Source organism: Maudiozyma barnettii, assembly GCF_903064755.1.
Source record: "Maudiozyma barnettii strain CLIB 1767 genome assembly, contig: KABA2_05, whole genome shotgun sequence".
NCBI lineage: Eukaryota > Fungi > Ascomycota > Saccharomycetes > Saccharomycetales > Saccharomycetaceae > Maudiozyma > Maudiozyma barnettii.
The window spans coordinates 529,494-546,700 of NW_024545242.1; the positions used below are offsets into that span (position 1 = coordinate 529,494).

General features: G+C 34.2%; 10 protein-coding genes and 1 non-coding gene across 11 annotated transcripts; 4 read left to right on the forward strand and 7 right to left on the reverse strand.

Moving 5' to 3' along the window:
• Positions 1–927: 927 nt before the first annotated feature.
• Positions 928–1,575, forward strand: GPI11 (mannose-ethanolamine phosphotransferase GPI11; the record flags this gene model as incomplete). The annotated part of the gene is made up of 1 exon (XM_041550874.1): positions 928–1,575. One exon carries the CDS (start codon positions 928–930, stop codon positions 1,573–1,575), a length of 648 nt encoding a protein of 215 aa, XP_041406808.1.
• A 202-nt stretch (positions 1,576–1,777) lies between these two features.
• RSC3 (Rsc3p) lies at positions 1,778–4,363 on the reverse strand (the record flags this gene model as incomplete). The annotated part of the gene is made up of 1 exon (XM_041550875.1): positions 1,778–4,363. One exon carries the CDS (start codon positions 4,361–4,363, stop codon positions 1,778–1,780), a length of 2,586 nt encoding a protein of 861 aa, XP_041406809.1.
• Positions 4,364–4,914: 551 nt separating this feature from the next.
• On the reverse strand, positions 4,915–5,604 carry CPR5 (peptidylprolyl isomerase family protein CPR5; the record flags this gene model as incomplete). The annotated part of the gene is made up of 1 exon (XM_041550876.1): positions 4,915–5,604. The coding sequence occupies one exon, from the start codon at positions 5,602–5,604 to the stop codon at positions 4,915–4,917; it is 690 nt and encodes a 229-aa protein (XP_041406810.1).
• A 272-nt stretch (positions 5,605–5,876) lies between these two features.
• On the reverse strand, positions 5,877–6,538 carry HNT2 (bis(5'-adenosyl)-triphosphatase; the record flags this gene model as incomplete). Its single annotated transcript, XM_041550877.1, has 2 exons — positions 5,877–6,386; positions 6,485–6,538. The coding sequence occupies 2 exons, from the start codon at positions 6,536–6,538 to the stop codon at positions 5,877–5,879; spliced, it is 564 nt and encodes a 187-aa protein (XP_041406811.1).
• A 408-nt stretch (positions 6,539–6,946) lies between these two features.
• On the reverse strand, positions 6,947–8,341 carry PFU1 (Pfu1p; the record flags this gene model as incomplete). Its single annotated transcript, XM_041550878.1, has 1 exon — positions 6,947–8,341. One exon carries the CDS (start codon positions 8,339–8,341, stop codon positions 6,947–6,949), a length of 1,395 nt encoding a protein of 464 aa, XP_041406812.1.
• A 718-nt stretch (positions 8,342–9,059) lies between these two features.
• On the reverse strand, positions 9,060–9,132 carry KABA2_05S05390. The gene has a single exon. It is a non-coding gene; the product is annotated as a tRNA-Val (tRNA).
• A 392-nt stretch (positions 9,133–9,524) lies between these two features.
• PMT7 (putative dolichyl-phosphate-mannose--protein mannosyltransferase) lies at positions 9,525–11,522 on the forward strand (the record flags this gene model as incomplete). The annotated part of the gene is made up of 1 exon (XM_041550879.1): positions 9,525–11,522. One exon carries the CDS (start codon positions 9,525–9,527, stop codon positions 11,520–11,522), a length of 1,998 nt encoding a protein of 665 aa, XP_041406813.1.
• A 76-nt stretch (positions 11,523–11,598) lies between these two features.
• Positions 11,599–12,102, reverse strand: SRB7 (Srb7p; the record flags this gene model as incomplete). Its single annotated transcript, XM_041550880.1, has 1 exon — positions 11,599–12,102. The coding sequence occupies one exon, from the start codon at positions 12,100–12,102 to the stop codon at positions 11,599–11,601; it is 504 nt and encodes a 167-aa protein (XP_041406814.1).
• Positions 12,103–12,492: 390 nt separating this feature from the next.
• TIP41 (Tip41p) lies at positions 12,493–13,629 on the forward strand (the record flags this gene model as incomplete). Its single annotated transcript, XM_041550881.1, has 1 exon — positions 12,493–13,629. The coding sequence occupies one exon, from the start codon at positions 12,493–12,495 to the stop codon at positions 13,627–13,629; it is 1,137 nt and encodes a 378-aa protein (XP_041406815.1).
• A 116-nt stretch (positions 13,630–13,745) lies between these two features.
• Positions 13,746–14,636, reverse strand: EMC2 (Emc2p; the record flags this gene model as incomplete). Its single annotated transcript, XM_041550882.1, has 1 exon — positions 13,746–14,636. One exon carries the CDS (start codon positions 14,634–14,636, stop codon positions 13,746–13,748), a length of 891 nt encoding a protein of 296 aa, XP_041406816.1.
• A 1,148-nt stretch (positions 14,637–15,784) lies between these two features.
• TIF5 (translation initiation factor eIF5) lies at positions 15,785–16,990 on the forward strand (the record flags this gene model as incomplete). The annotated part of the gene is made up of 1 exon (XM_041550883.1): positions 15,785–16,990. The coding sequence occupies one exon, from the start codon at positions 15,785–15,787 to the stop codon at positions 16,988–16,990; it is 1,206 nt and encodes a 401-aa protein (XP_041406817.1).
• Positions 16,991–17,207: the final 217 nt, after the last annotated feature.

Below are 17,207 nucleotides of genomic sequence, written 5' to 3' on the forward strand. Positions count from 1 at the left end.
AATCACTTACAAATATAAGAGAAATATAACAATTATATTTTGCTTACCTAACATTAAAACTTAAGCTACGCCATTCACCTCTATACCTAACACCTTAAATAATGAACGCATATAAGTCTAACCACAGTATGTCTGATTCAGCTCATAAAAAACGTTATTAATTTCCATACCTTCGTGCTATGGTTAAAAATTGATTAAAAAATATAACGTCACAATAACCAAAAATAATTAAGAAAAGTTCTACCTTACTAGACGAGTGATTTTAAACAGCGCTAACAACACCAAATCCAAGTACAATTCTGTAGTATACTATTCTCAAACGATCATCTTCCATTGATTACGAGCACTGCTGAGTCTGATATTTATTACCTGTCTTCTCCTGGGATTCTTCGAAATTATACTCTATAATACATTTAACTCGAATCTCTTTAAGAACTGTAATTTTGCATCTCAGGTGTAATAAATATATAAACATGAATTAATAGCTGAGGGTTCTTTTTTTTGTAGAATTAATGGATAAGGAAGGTGAATAATTAAGGGAGACTTCGGACCATAAATAGAATTTCTTAGAATGTCAGCACGACCTTTTCTTGTAAAATATACATAACAAAAATACAATATTTCAAACCACAGATACCATGTTTCGAAATTCAATCAATCTAACTGATCCATAGATAAATTGAAGAACACTTCTTCTTTGTCCTGTTGTTAGTCTTTGTTCCTTTAGAACGTCCAATGTTATCGTACTTTTCAATATTTTTTTCATTTTTTAAAACAACACAACACGTAACAAAATGATTCTAATTTCTATTATTTGAAAGGTACAATGAACTCAGTTAATAGATTCTGTTGAAGAGAATACCCAATTGTTTGATAGACTTCTCCCATTTGTGGCATAAAATTAAATCTCCCAATTTTGTTCCAACAATGACAAAGAAAAATAAGAATGTCAAGAAGAGAGTAACCTTTTCGGATGACACTACTATAACTACTCATCATACCCACAAGAAGAAGGACTTAGATTACGACCGTCCTCCTGTTTATATCAGAAAGACTATAACTACCGTTCCTTTCCATCTATTAGCATTATTATATTACTACATAAAAGTATCCAATAATTATGATACGTTGAGATTACTACTTACTTTGATTCCACTTCAAATTGCATATCTGATCTTCCAATTCAACAGATGCACAATATATGGTAACAAAAGATTAAAGATTAATATCCCACTTTTACTAATAACAATCGGAGGCTCCGTATTGCTTAGTGTCCCTGCAATGGTCATTATTATTCTCTTTGGTGCTCCATTCGTTGAACATATATTTCAAACTTGGTTATTGGCATTACATGCAAGTTTTCTAGCCTATCCAGCTTTATACTCTGTATTTAATTGTGATTTCAAAGTTGGTCTGTGGAAGAAATATTTCATTGCGATTATGATCGGTGGTTGGATCAGTTGTGTGGTTATTCCTTTAGACTGGGATAGAGAATGGCAAGTATGGCCAATCCCAGTAGTGGTTGGGATATATCTAGGTGCATTTGTTGGATATTCAATTACCGCATACATATAGTCATTTTAAATCTATACTTTTACAGCTTTGCCTAATAAAATAAAGGAATCTAAGTGATACATTTCCCAAACAATGCTTTGTAAGAATTGAAATTATAAGTCTTGTGTTTTTTTATAATTACATAATAGTACATATTAATATATCAAATTTTAAGGGAAATGAAGAATAAAGATACATTTTGGTACAGATAATACTGTTAAAATTATTCCATTGCATCGTATATCATGTCAAAGGTTTCAACATTGATACCAAGGGTCTCTGGATTAGAAGAGACAAAACGATCACGTTTTGTATAAAAATCATTGACAATTAATGATTCAGAGATGTTTTTCAATGTAATATTAAATTTGATGAAATCATCAACACCAAAGTTTTCGAAGCAGTTCGCTGCACTTTGTAACGTTTTTTTACTTTCTTCAACAAGAGTCGCCTTCTTTGTCTTAATGTCATCAGAAACATCCTCTCCTTCTACTGGATCATCTCCCAATGAAATAAAAGCTATCGATGTTTGTATCATAGTGATAGTGCTTGCCACTATGGAATTATTAACTTTACAATTCTTGGTGTAATCTTCGAGTAACATCAACAATTTTCTTAAAATCGTAGTAAACAAATCTGCTTGGGCACCACTTTCTCTTAAAAGTTTTTCTTTGTTTTCCTTCTCTTTATCTACGATTGCAAACGTGCTACGTTGTTGAAGAGCCACCAATAGTGTGCAAATCAATCTTAAAGTGATGAATAACTTATTCATGTACATAAACTCATAACCTGCTATTGTCTTATTTGCAAGATTGGAGAAGATGTAAAAAATTGTATCTTGAATCATTTGAAGTAATTCTTTGTATATTTCAATGAATTTTTCTGTGTCCTTTAACACTTCGTATTGCAATAGAATATAATATGTCATGTATAACATCCCCTTTCTGTAAATAATAGTGTCAATGACATTATTGACAGCAATTGCGGTAGAGCCCGATAACACACATCTCTTTGTTTGAGCATCGAATTTACTTTTGAAAATGTCCTTAATACGTATCACTTTCTCTAGAGATAGTATTTGATCCTTAGATTGTAAGTATTGTAAAGTCTCCATTTGATAAGTTAGGAAAGAATAATCTGAACTCAACAAAGTATCAACAATTGGTGCAGTGTTTAATTTATCACCAATCATCATAATTGGGACTTCACCTTTAAAGGAATGTCTCCAACAATAATTCTTATAGATAAAATTCCATATTAGCATATTATTTTCATCTTTTTGTTCATCGTTAATACCTAGATGCAAAGCCAAATGAACATCCTCATCAAAATCAACAAAATCGTTTACTTTACCAGAACCTGAAGACGATAAAGATGTAATTGTTTGATAGGCTTTATACAATGCAGTGAATTTCAAAGTTTCAACAGTTTGAAGAGATCCTTTTCTTTTATCCAATTCTGCTTTTATCGCGTTAATATTTTTCAATAATTGAGGTAAATATTTTATCAATTGATTAAATCCTTCTAATTGTTCATCCTTTAGGATAATTAATACCGAAGAGGCCAACGATTCATAAGTAAACAATAGACTGAAAGAAATTTGACCAAATGTGATCAACTGGCCGATGTTTAAAGTAGCTGGGTCAAAGACAGGTTCACGACCAAACGATTGATCAATAGAACTATACAATTCTCTGGTTTTCAAAATTGGAATCAAAAGATTTATATCCTTAGCAATATAAGTGAATCTAGTAATCATAGCTTGTGTTGTTTCACGAGATGGGAACTTAATTTGTGTGGTCTTGCCTTCTACTGGACCATTTAATAAATTCAGACTTGCATGCCCTATCTTTTTACGTTTCCATAAAGTTAATTCGGTTTCGTAATTATTTTTAATCACTGAGGCAAAAGTCTTTCTAAAATTATATGAAAAATTATCTCTCAAAGTTAAGAAATGATTAGTGTAGATAGAATTTGGTGTATCTTCAAAATCAGATAAAGGTAAATTTTGAGAACCAAAGATTGAAAATACTTTTGTATAATCCAAAAATCTTGGATCCAAATCCTTAAACTCATTCAAAATCTCGCTGAACTTCAAATCTGCTTCAGATATACCATCAGTAGCTTTCTCATCAATCTTTCTCTTCTTATTATTAGCTTTACCACTTGATGAATAATCATTAGCCCTGCTTAAAGAAGCATCAAAGGATAAATTCACACCGTTTACTTTCTTTCCGGTAATTTCTTGTAATTCTAATAATCTTTTCCTTAAGAAATTCATTTCTTTCAACATAACTTCCTCTTGTGTGTAAGGAGCAGTCATCTGATCAAAGATCGCAGGCCCTTGAACCCAATTTAAATGACGTGCAGATTCATTGGCGGACGATACAGGTTTATTCTCAAAACTAGTATGTGCTCTAGGTATAAACTGAGCGTTTTCCATTGGTGACGGAGATGCTCTAGTTTGATCTTGACTCAATAATTGCAAACGCGTATTATATTCTCTGATTTGTTCCAAAGAGGCTAATTCAGGGTTATGTTGTAAAATTGATGTAGCTTCTTTAGAATGTGGAATTGAATTATAATTATTGATCAAGTTCCCAACTGGTCTATCAACATGTTGTTTGGTACTAGTGTATGAACTACTGGAAGGAACATATCTACCAGGAACATCAGGATAGAAACAATCGCTCTTACCAGCTTTATTACAGTTACCACAGATTGGTTTCACACGATCACAACCAATCTTTCTCTTACGACACTGCACACAAGCAGGTGGCTTTCTCATTTTTCTACCTCTAATATCCATTGCGAATTAGTTTTTATTTTGTTTTGGTTCAATTAACTGTAGGCAGTAGCAAAATTTCGTCAGTATGAAACTTCTAAAACTCTCGAGACGGTTGATCTTTTAACCAATTTAAGGTAATAAAACTATTTCTTAGTTCAATAAAAAATATATATTTATTTCCAATGATTGGTACGCGAAAATCACTAGCAAATTTTTAAAAATTCGTCTCTAAAAATGGACAATTACTTTATAGCAGCGATGAGCTCTATTAAAAGATAAAAATTAACAGTAATAGACAAAGATACTCTGTTCCTATTGGTTCCTTTTCTACAGTTTCCTCCTCCTTACCATTGAAGTTAATCATATTGTTAGAAAGATTTGTTGATTCTTCTTAAAATTTCGTTTTGATTTCTTTCAAAATTAAATATTTCATTTTCGTATACAGGGAGGGTAACGTGGCAGGTCGTTGCTCGTGATACACAGTACATCTACAACTATATAGATATAGAAATGTTGAAGGCAGGGTTGGAAGGGAGGAATGACTATTGTTATCATTAAGGTCCACCTTCTTCTTATAACTCGTCGTGCTTTGATTGTTCTTGGTTCTCCATGGCTTCCTTCTCTAATTCGTCCTGCAATTGCGCGGCTTGGTGGTTATTTAATGGCACTGTCTCTAACTCACCACAATCGACAATACGGATATCCTCGAGAGGTCTATCTCTGTAATTAACCTTGATGTTGCCGATGTATTGCACGACATCCATACCACCAATGACCTCGCCGAAGACGACGTGTTTCCCATCGAGCCATTTAGTAGCTTTCAAAGTAATAAAAAATTGAGAACCATTAGTATCTTTACCACGGTTTGCCATGGAGAGCAAGCCTGGTTTATCGTGGCTGATCTCGAAACTCTCATCCTTGAAGGTGTCTCCATATATAGACTTACCACCAGTACCATCACCATTCGTGAAGTCACCACCTTGAATCATGAAATCTGGAATGACACGATGGAATACGGAGTTTACGTATCCCATTGCTGGACTACTAGAGATAGTCAATTCAAAGAAATTCTCAACCGTTTGAGGCACTACTAGCCCGTAAAGACCAACACTGATTCTACCAATGTTCTTATCACCATGTTTTATATCAAAATAGACTTTATGTGTTATCGTAGGATCCGTTGCATGGACAATTATCCCTTGAATCAATACCAATATAGATATCAACCATAGTTGAATTGTTCGATGATTCGTACCCAGCATCAATGTTGTCAAATATGTGTTGATCTATATGGGTGTGTGTGTGTGTGAATTCCCTTGTCTGGTTCAACACGACTTTTGACAAAGTCAACGAGTTCCCCTTTTAGTGTTCTTGTTCTACTTTAAGCATCCTAATCCTTTTAATTGACAAAGCGAATTGAAACTGTTCACCTAAAGAAGGAGAAGAAGCTCATCGAGAAATGAATTTATAAATATATACGTATACATATATCTATACATCTATACAATATATGCTAGTTGGAGACGGGTCTCACTCAAATATGCTCGCCCCATTTCTCATTGATCTCAGGGAATTCCTTAAGGAACTCTCTCAATCTTTTCTTCAAAGTACGTGCTTCTTCATGCATGACATTTACATCACGTTCGACTCTTTCACGGTCTGGTGCGAAATTAGTTGCATCCTGCTTCCTCCCCTCACGACCGCCATTCCCTAAATATATATCTCTTCTGAATTGCCACTCGTCTATCTTCTTGTATACTTCATCACCAAAATTATTCTTTCTATATCTTGGTATCACATGAGTATGTACATGTGGTACAGACTGGCCCGCTTCTGGGCCGTCTTGCATTGCAATGTTCAGGGCATCTGCTTTATATTCCCATTTGATGAATTGCTGTATTAGTTGTAATGTTCTGAAATAATCCTGGGATTCTTCAGGGGTTAATGATCCTAAAGTGATCGCTGTGGTTCTTAAGGGAACAATCAATATATGGCCAGGAACAATCGGCTTTAGATTAACCAATGCAAATGTATGCTTAGAGACCTGTTATATTCTATGTTAGTATAATTATATATATAATACATGATTAATTTAAGGTAGATGCTTCCTATTATGTTTCCTTCTTAAATCGATATACATACGTAAAATACCTGGTCGGTAACAAGGAACTTGCTAAAATATATTTGACCCGACATGACTTTTCCAAACAACAATAGATGAAACCACCGTTGTATAATTACTCTAATTCACCAGTCAGACCTTTATCTATTTAAAGAGAAACAAATATACACTTTTATATAAAAGGACAATGAAATATTTGCTAAATTTACGCTTCATTTGAACAAACATTTTTTATTGTTGCACCGCTTATGATTAAGGTCACCCCAACTCAATTAATTCAAATAGATGGGAACACTTACAGATGATTCTAATGTAATAATGCAAATATGTTATTGATAAGGTATCGGGCGATACATAAATATACTGTAGGTTATATAAAATATATTGTTACATTGTTGACTAGCTCATATCCTCTCGTGAACTGGATCAGAAGGGGATTCATCATTTCGTATTTCAAACCAGGAGAGGAAACACATCATAGGTTATGGGTTCCCAACGTATAAACTACCGTCTTGTTCTTCTAATGCATTCACCAAGTCAGAAACATCTTCGCTTTTTATATCCCATCCAAGTCTGGGCGACAACCGAATGTATTTTAGACTTGGTAATCGATGTTCCAACAGCGCTATAGTGAAATCATCTGGATGGATCTTAGACGCCATACCCAATGTCCCACTGCTCTCTAGGAATATTGTTCTTAGGGGTCTCTTGAAGTCAAATATTGGAATCAACATTTCATCTGAAAATGCCCATTTCGATGTGTAGTCAACCATTAATTGTACAGTCACTAAATGTGTACAATATCTGAATATAAAATCTAGCGAATTATCTCTTAATGCAGGCATGGGATAATGAAAATAAAGGTGGGTCAAATTATCACCAATTTGTGAAAGCATTGTATATATTGCATTTTCATTAATCTTGGGGCAAAAAGAATACTCAAGAATCTTAATTGTATGGGGCCACATTGTATCTATAACAAATTCATTTGTAATACCACCACTTAATTTTAAATATAAAAGATTTTGAGGCCAAACAAATTCTCGAAACCCTTCACAATCGACAGAACTTCTTGGAAATGCTAAATGAGTTAAATATTTAAAATTCTTGATCGCTGCAAATAAATCCTTTAATTTAACCGTTTCAGAGACTAAACCTAGATCCAAATATCGAAGTTGATGACATGATTTCAACGATATTAGTGGAGCATACCCAAAACTTGTCTGAGGTGCAGTGAATCTTTCTAGACTACTAGAACAACGCCTTAGTAATTTCGATACATATGAATTCCGTCCACTTTGTAAAATTGTAGAAAGATCCAATTCTTTAATATATTGACCAAAAACTTTTTTCCTATCCACTATTATTGATGTTATAAATTTGTTAAAATTCTTGCTATTTAATTCAGGCTTAGCATATAGTAAGGGCAAACACATGACATACCACACTTTACATACCACCAAGTAATCTATATCAATCTCCTCTGTATACTTCAATATTAAATTTTGAATTTCCCATGGAAGTTTCATCTTCATTATTGGTTTCTGTCGTATTATAAGTGTATCTCCTTTATCACCATATTCTTCCTTACATATTATGTCTGCAGGAATCTCAGGTGTCTTTTCTAAATGGTCATTACTATTACTTGTATCATACATGTAATAAGTCTTTCCAGATGCATCTTTAATAATATGATACTTTATTTCATTTTCTTCTTCACCATCGTCATCAAGATCTTTAGAAGTACCATAACTATTGTTCGCTTTCTTTTGATCTTTATAACTTTTCCTTGAAAGCATTACTTTACTGAAACCTTCACCAGCAACATACTTCCGATATGGAGCCCTTGCCTGTTTCGGTCTTGATTTATTGGCCATTTCAATATTTCAAATATAAAATAAACTTCCAATTAATAAATACGAAATGTAATCGTACCAATATGTGCAGATATTCCCTTTGACCTACTGAAAGTGATGTTATTAGTGGAGGTTTCAATAAAAAAAGTAATATCAATGAGGTTAATGCTGATCATTGACTTTCTTTTGTACTCGTAGAAAGACAAACCAAAGGAGTGCAGATGGTGTATGAGAATAGTAAACTTAGAACTAGAGCAATATCTAACGTCGACTACTATTCTGTTAAAGAAAGAAAAAAATAATTCTACCGTTTATGAGAATTAACAATATAAAACTAAATAAGTTTTCTTCAGTGGCAAACTATGATGATCGATAATCAATATTATTTAACCAGTTCTTTGAAGGTATAAACTACTGAAATGTAATAAAATACGCACAATATAATTTACTAAGTAACCGAAAGTATAAGCAGTAACCGTAATAACTTTGTTATCTGTATTATTTATCTACTTTTGGAGCTTAATGTTCTCCGCTGAGGTGCTCATCTCGATATAAAATTTCTTGAAATTACCGATGCTGTGGAGATAAAAACATTAAAAGCTAACGACGTTAAAGTGGAAAAAGATCAAACTGGCAGGGTCTGTTGCTGAGTAAACGATGCCATATAGCTGATGTCGTAAGAATTCAATTCTCACGACATGGTTTTAATTCATAAAAAACCAACGACAAAAAATACAAATGTTCTAGTCGAGGTTCGAACTCGAGACCTTTGCCGTGTGAAGGCAACGTGATAGCCACTACACTACAAGAACAGATAATCTATAAAAATATGGAAATATAGTTGTATACAAAAAGTAACTAAAAATCTGAGTTGAAAATACGTAAAACTAATTGTATGGTATTATAATGTATATATTTAAAATTTTCAGCTAAAGTGGGTTAATTTCATGTATTTGGTTTACAATGTAAGTTACTCCCTGTCATTTTATCCTGTTTCTATTTATACTGCGAAGCGATGGGCCAAAAAGGAAAAAAGACGACGAGGAAAAGTTAAATAAATAAAGAAATTGATGATTTTGGGTCGAAGTATATATATATATGATAAGAACTTGAACCATTAAAGAATATAGGGACGTGACACGGTGGAGCATTATATCTACTTTATTTTTATTTTCCCTGACAATTGAGCCAGATTCTGTTAATCATGTCTTCAATTGAGGAGAAGAACACGAAAGGTTCTACCGAAGGCACAAATAATATTATTCAGAATGCTTCACAACGTGCTTACAAAAATGCCAATTCATATTTTGAAAACAATATAGGAGTATTCAATATTTATGATGTATTTGTGTGTATATTGATCATAACTGTCTTCCCTTATTACATACTAAATGTGAGCGATATTTCTTTTGTCAGAGATACCAATCCTCACGAGGCTAAGCTACTAGACTTAATTGATCATTACAAGAATAATAAATTTATCCTAAGTTTCACAGGACCATACGCTTTGTATATATTGTCTGTTTTGTCTACTTACAATCTGAGATATGTATCGTTAGTGTTTACCACTGGTACTTTATTGAATATATATTTAAGTTTAAGAAGGTCAAACATCAACATACTATTCTCCATTATTCCAATAGTTTCAATAGGTTATATTGCACCATTTCAGGAATTGAGCTCAGAAATATCGATTGATGTGATATTTATTTACTTATTAACTCAAGTTATTTATTTCTGGAATACATTAAGAATTCAAAACGTTTATGCCACTCTTAAAATTGCTAGACAATCATTTATATTATCCATTTTAGTGGGACTATTGATGTCCACTAAATTCATTGGACTTATGACTTGGTTATGGATAATGGCCATGTCGGTTATTCAATTCTGGAATCTAATATCTGATATAACATTACCTTCAGGAAGAATTTTTAAAATTGTGCTGGCCAAGTTTTTCTTCTTATTTACGATTCCATTTCTTGTATTTAGTGTAATGGAGTATGAACAAATAAGAAGCTGGGAAACAGATTCTCCAGAGTATTCACAATACATGTCATCTATTTTCCAGACCTATTTGCGTGGGGTTGAACAAGTCCCAACGACAGTAAACTACGGTGCAGTTATCAGAATCCGTCATTTGAATTCATTGGGTGGCTACCTTACTTCACACAATGAAACATACCCAGGTGGTTCTCGTGAACAATTGGTTACTGTCTCTGATATCGAAGACACAGAGTGGAATAAATGGATTCTTGAACCCTCAGACAATTTCGATCTCAATAATAACATCGATGAGAGCCATCATGTAGTACTGAGACATAAAATGACTAGCAAATTGTTACGTGTCTCATCTGCCAAGCCACCAATTAGTGAACAAGAATACGATAAGGAGGTTTCATGTACTGGTAATGCCGAGTATGTAGGAGATAGAGATGAATACTGGAGATTAGAAACAACTAAATTGCACGAACCATTGAGAAATAATATAAAGATACAATTGAGAAACGTTGGTCAAAATTGTCAGCTAGTAAGCCACGATATTAGATTAACAGCAAAATGGGGTAAGAATGAACAAGAAGTATTATGTCTTGAACCGGCGACTCAACAATTTAGTACTTGGGAGGTCATTGTGGTTGAACAAAGTCCATTGAAGAATGATACTAAACTTGAGCCATTCGGTATTGACAAATCTATGCTCTCTTTTACCGGTAAAGAAGCATGGAAATTAATCCTAGAGGTGTTACAGAGACAATTCAGATATGATTATTTTGTACAAAACTATAAACTTGAAGGTATGAAAATAGCACAATGGCCATTTATTTTAAATAATGATCCATTTGCTATGCATTGTTGGTTTTCTTCTATTGTTGCAATCGTCGTCTATGTTGGATGGGTTGCCATCCAATGCATTAGAATAAACCCATGGGATAATGATGATGACAACGATAAACTCGCCAGTCTATCGACTTTAATCTTTAATGAAACCGCATTTGAATGCTTTCTAGGTTGGTTATTCCATTTTATTATCTTTTCCAAGGCCAAACATGATAATCTTGACATAGTCTCATACTTACCAAGTTATATACTGGGTGAAATACTCTTTGCATATGTGGTGTATTCATTATATAGCTGGAAGCATGCGACACTTACAGTCTGGGTTGTTTACGTAAGTATTTTGATGTACAGAGCTCGTAGGTAGATTAAGAGTGAATATATACATATAAGAACAAAACGACAACAATTTGTCATATTTTTAATTCATTTTTCGGTATCATTCAAAGATCCTTAGACGGTATATCTAAATTCGTGACGTTATTCCCTTCTAATTTATTAGTGATAACACTATCAGTTGTGGAATTTACAGTTCGTCTTGAATCTGCAATTCCTGATACAAACAAAGTTATCAAATCATCAACATCCTTCGACAGTTTCTCCTTCTCTTTTATAGCTTCGATTTTTTTAGTCTCTGTATCCACCAGACTCTTTTGTAAGGAATCAATTCTATGCATTTGTTCTTCCGTAGAGACATCGACACCAGGTAAAGAATCAATCAACTTAATAACTTGTCGCGTTTTCAGTATGATATCAGTGGATAACTCATCGATAGTGTTTGAGAACTCTTCTGGATTGCTCACTGTAGCATGCTTATCACTCATCTTCGCCTCCAATGGATTACCTGGTTCAAAATCATGATTCTTGTCGATATAATTCAAAGTTGCACAGAATTGCTCCATCATTTGGTCCAAACATATTTGCAACTGAGTAAGTCTATCAGTCATCTTGTCTTATATATTCAAGCCCCTGGTAAACGTCCTCTTGTTGCTTTGTTGCCAGGTTGCAAAAAGTGTATCTTGTATCTCTTTTAAAATTGTTGAAATTGAGATTCATTTTCTTTTTATTTGTTAATGGAAAAACGAAGAGAGCGAAAGTTGAACTGAGAGGGGAATTAATGAGTTAGCACCTTTGGATGGTTGGAAAGGAGCTGGGAGTGAATGTGTTGGTTACAATTTGGTTTCTCGAGCATTTAAAAATTCAACATATATTGCACTTTATTGTAATACAGATACTATGCTTTATGGGGGAAGGACTGAAAGTGTATATCGAGACCCTGGAAAGCGACAGTGAACAAACACCCTATCTCCATATTTTATCCACAAAGCAATTTAGTTATGTCTGAAAGACAAGATAATAAGAAATTCACTCGTCCTGGTGGCATAAATACTATCCAAGTCGATGCTGCTAGACAGGTGCATATGAGGACTATGCAGGCTAGAATTCCTGGAGGAGGATCTACCACTCAATCATCGACATCCCGTTATAAAGTACCACAAACTACAATGAGCAATAGTGGACCTCGTACTCCCACAGCAAGCAGAATGATACCACCTGCAAGACATATATGTAACAATCCTAATAACCCACCTTGTGCTAACTGTGGAGGTGTAATTATTCCGTCGCCAAAGGCGTTTTTACCATTGGAGGATCGTCCATCGATGTCTATCAATAATTGGACCATTTCATCAAAGAAGAGACCTATTCTGAATGCTGAAGAACTACATAATTGGGAAACAAAAGAGCTAAGAGGGTTAGGTGCATTACCTGAGATGATATTTGGTAACAATTTTATTCGAGTTATGAATACAGAACATAAATGGGGAATTGAATACAATACTCTGGATGCTTTGAAGATGGTAGCATTATCAGATTCAGGGATTCGTGTAGCTCATTCAAAGGCATGGTTAGACTCTAAATTACAACAGCAGCAGAATAACGCTGAAGATTCATCGGGTATCGATATGGAGAATTCATTGAAGATTGTCAAAAATTATGACTGGACGTATAGCACGGAGTATGAAGGTACTGTCGTTGGAGATAATAAAGATAAGTACAGTTTCAAAGTAGATAATAACTTGACATTACCCGTCGACAAATTGTCAAAGCAAGATAAAATTCTTTATTTTGATGAGATGGTTCTCTTTGAAGATGAGTTAGCTGACTGTGGTGTTTCAATGCTTAATGTGAAGATCAGAGTCATGAATGAAAGATTGCTACTGTTAAGTAGATTTTTCTTAAGGGTAGACGATGTATTATTAAGAGTGTATGACTCAAGGATATATGTAGAGTTTGATGACAACATAGTCATGAGAGAGATTAAGAAGTATGAAGGAAACTACAATGATATTCTAGCTAAACATCACATTTCACATTCGCATGATCCAAAGGCTGCGTTAAGAGACAGCAATTGGGTAGCTGAGCATACACCGATTATCGATAGAAGATGTGAAGTAATGACATTTAATGATTAACCTTTCGGAACTCTTTTTACCTATTGCAAAAGTAGGCACGAAATATATAAATTGCGTAGATTAGTGATATATATATAAAAGGAACACGATATATTACATTAACATATTTACAGAGACTACTTAACTAAATTCATCTCTTTTATAATAAACTCAGCTGCAATTTTATCACGACTATTAGAAACATTTTGAATCTCTTGTATTTTATTTGTGGCTAATGATAAGACCTCCTGTTTATTACCCAGGGCCTTTGAAGTGACAGCGACGAATGACCACCCCTTTAAATACAGTCCACTTAACTCTACCGATCTCAAAGCATTCTTTAAGGATTCGTCAAGTAAAGATTCTTTATCTTTACTTTGTAGAGCCTTATAATATGTGACTTCTGCGACTTTTGCAAACCCAACATAATTGAATGGCATAATTAATACAACTTCTTCAAAACAATATTTAGCTTCATCAAGTTGTCCTGCTTTATAATATGTTTCACCCAAATACCACCACAATTCAGGATCCAATGGCAATTTCTCTACCAAATCTATAGATTCCTTGAGTATATCATTCTCTTTATCCAATTTACCTGCTTTTGATAATTCAAATTTAATGGCCAAAATCTTTTTCATGATAATCCCATAAGAAGCAGGATCCGAATCAAACTCATATTCTTCATTAATCAATTTCTCTAAATATTTCAATGCCACAATGTCATTTTCATTAATTTGCATCAAAGTAGCATTCATCACGTATAACTTTGCAGAACGTTCTCCTAGACGATCTCTTAGACTGTTATAGATCACTTTAGCATTAACATCACAGCTCATATAGACATTTAAATAAAACAACATCTCCATAAGGGACATATTCTGAGCTTCTGATAGATGGACATCACCACGCTTCATGTATATCATAAGTTCTTCATACAGTTCATTCAATTCGGCAGGCTCTAAAGCTGTGTAGAGCTTGGTGCTCATTATCGTTAGGAATCTTTCCCTAGTATTCTTTAAATCCATGGTTCTCAATCAATGTGGTTGTTAAATATATTGTACCTAGATTACCGTCCTCTTGCAATTCCTAACTTTTTACTTCTCAGCACATGAAGAGTTCCATTGTCCATTCACATATATCTATCTATCTATCTATGTGTGTGTGTGTGTGTGTGTGTGTGGTTCTGTCGCATTCATTGTGAGAGGGAAATGCTGGCGAATTCAATTTTCGGTGTACTCTGAGAGTCGGTGCGCTATTTGAGATTAGATGGAATAATATTATTTATAAGGTATATTTAACGACACACACATTCATATTCACACTTTGTACACAAGCCGTGTCATTCTTATGTGGTCAATTACAAGTATAAGGGTGAGGACTCAGATAATTGTGTTGGTTGGGTTATATCTTCTAAATTTTGTGATATTTTATCGCTGGAAGTATAATTCAGAATGCTAAAAATATACGCGGTGATACAATATAATTCCTCAAGTAGTTAACCGCTGAACAGTACTAAGTCAAAATACCTATTGGAAAGGGCTTCAAAATACTGGAAAGTGATTGAATATTTAGAAACATTACTCTCACTCTGCAGCTCATTTGGTTTGTTTGAAATTCTGTGATGACAGTTTCTCTTTCTTGTAATCTCAAGAGGTTTGAATGTGGATCGAATGTCAGTCGCTTACTTCCAATCAGTTACGAATTTCATAGAGATTAAAGGTTTCAAACGGTAGTGTTTCAGTTCAAGTAGTTGATTTTCAATTAAAACTTCCGTTGGAAGTGGTTCGATTAACCGCCGAGGTTACGTAACTTGCTCGGTGTCACATGTTTGTCACTTGATACGAGTCAGTAGTAACACAGATAGGCAGAGAAATTCCAAAATGAAAAATTTTTGTCGATTTTATTCGATGCTTTCAATTTTTACTCACGATTTTGTTTGACATAGTTAGTAGGCCACACGAACCACGTAAGTAAGAGTTGATATAATTCAATTTCATATAAGTTCAACTAAGAGAGCAAAGTGTTATTATCGAATTGTTCTTTAGCGACAACCACAATTAACTATCAAGTGACAAGTAAGAGATATATATCTCTAGACAATACTGAATAGGAATAATTTCAAAAACATTTACACTTCTTCCCCCCTTTCCCTATTAATTAAAACAGATCTATCATGTCCATTAATATTTGTAGAGATAACCATGATCCTTTCTACCGTTATAAGATGCCTCCTATCCAGGCTAAGGTTGAAGGTAGAGGTAACGGTATCAAGACAGCTCTATTAAACATTGCTGACGTTGCTCGTGCTTTGAACAGACCAGTGCCTTATGTTGTTAAGTACTTTGGTTTTGAACTAGGTACCCAAACCTCTATCTCTGTGGACAAGGATCGTTATTTGGTTAACGGTGTTCACGAGCCAGCCAAATTACAAGATGTTCTAGATGGTTTCATTAACAAGTTTGTTTTATGTGGTAGTTGTAAGAACCCAGAAACTGAAATCATCATTACCAAATCCAGTGATTTAGTCAGAGATTGTAAAGCTTGTGGTAAGAGAACTCCAATGGATCTAAGACACAAACTTTCTTCTTTTATTCTAAAGAACCCACCTGAATCTATTAACACTGGTTCTAAGAAGAGAAAGGCTGCTACTGCTTCCGCCAATGTCCGTGGTGGTGGTGTTTCTATTAGTGATATCGCACAAGGTAAGACCGCCAATGATGCAACAGACAGCTCTTCGCCAGTTGTAGCTGATGATCATGACGAATTGACTCGTCAAATCCACGCTGCTGCTTCTAACTTGGAAGATCTAGAGGTCAAGGATGATGACTGGGCTGTTGACATGTCTCAAGAAGCCATTAGACAACGTGCCAAGGAATTACAAGTTGAATCCGGTGCCATTGATGCTGGTTTATCTAAACTAGACGAATTTGGTGAATGGGTATTAGAAACTGATGAAGTGCCAAGTGATATCGAATTATATAAGAAGGCATCTGAATTGGACCTATTAAATGAACCTAAGATTGCAGCTGTGTTAGCTCAATGTATGTTCGATGAGGATATTCTAAACGAAATTGTTCCACATGCTCCATTCTTCAGTAAATTGTTTACTACAGAAGAATTTGAAAGAAATTTCCTGGGTGGTATTGAAAGATTCTTAGGTCTAGAACATAAGGACATGATCCCACAACTACCAAAGATTTTAGTGCAATTATATAACAACGATATCGTCTCTGAAGAAGAAATTATGAGGTTTGGTACTAAAAGTTCAAAGAAGTTCGTCCCTAAGGATGTCTCTAAGAAGGTTCGTAGAGCTGCTAAGCCATTCATTACCTGGTTAGAGAATGCTGAAAGTGACGATGAAGAGTCCGATGAAGAGTAAAAAGAGTTGCCTATATCAAATGAAAAATTATTGAAGTCTTAAGTATTTTTCAATGTGCTGTTATTGTTAGTTCATTTTCTTATCGTTCTATCGTGAGCACCAGGTATAGTATTGAAGTACATAATATCACATATATATATATATATAACAAATATAATAATAGTAATAATAGTAATTGTGAAAAGATGATTGAAAAAGAATGAATGCATGTATGTGT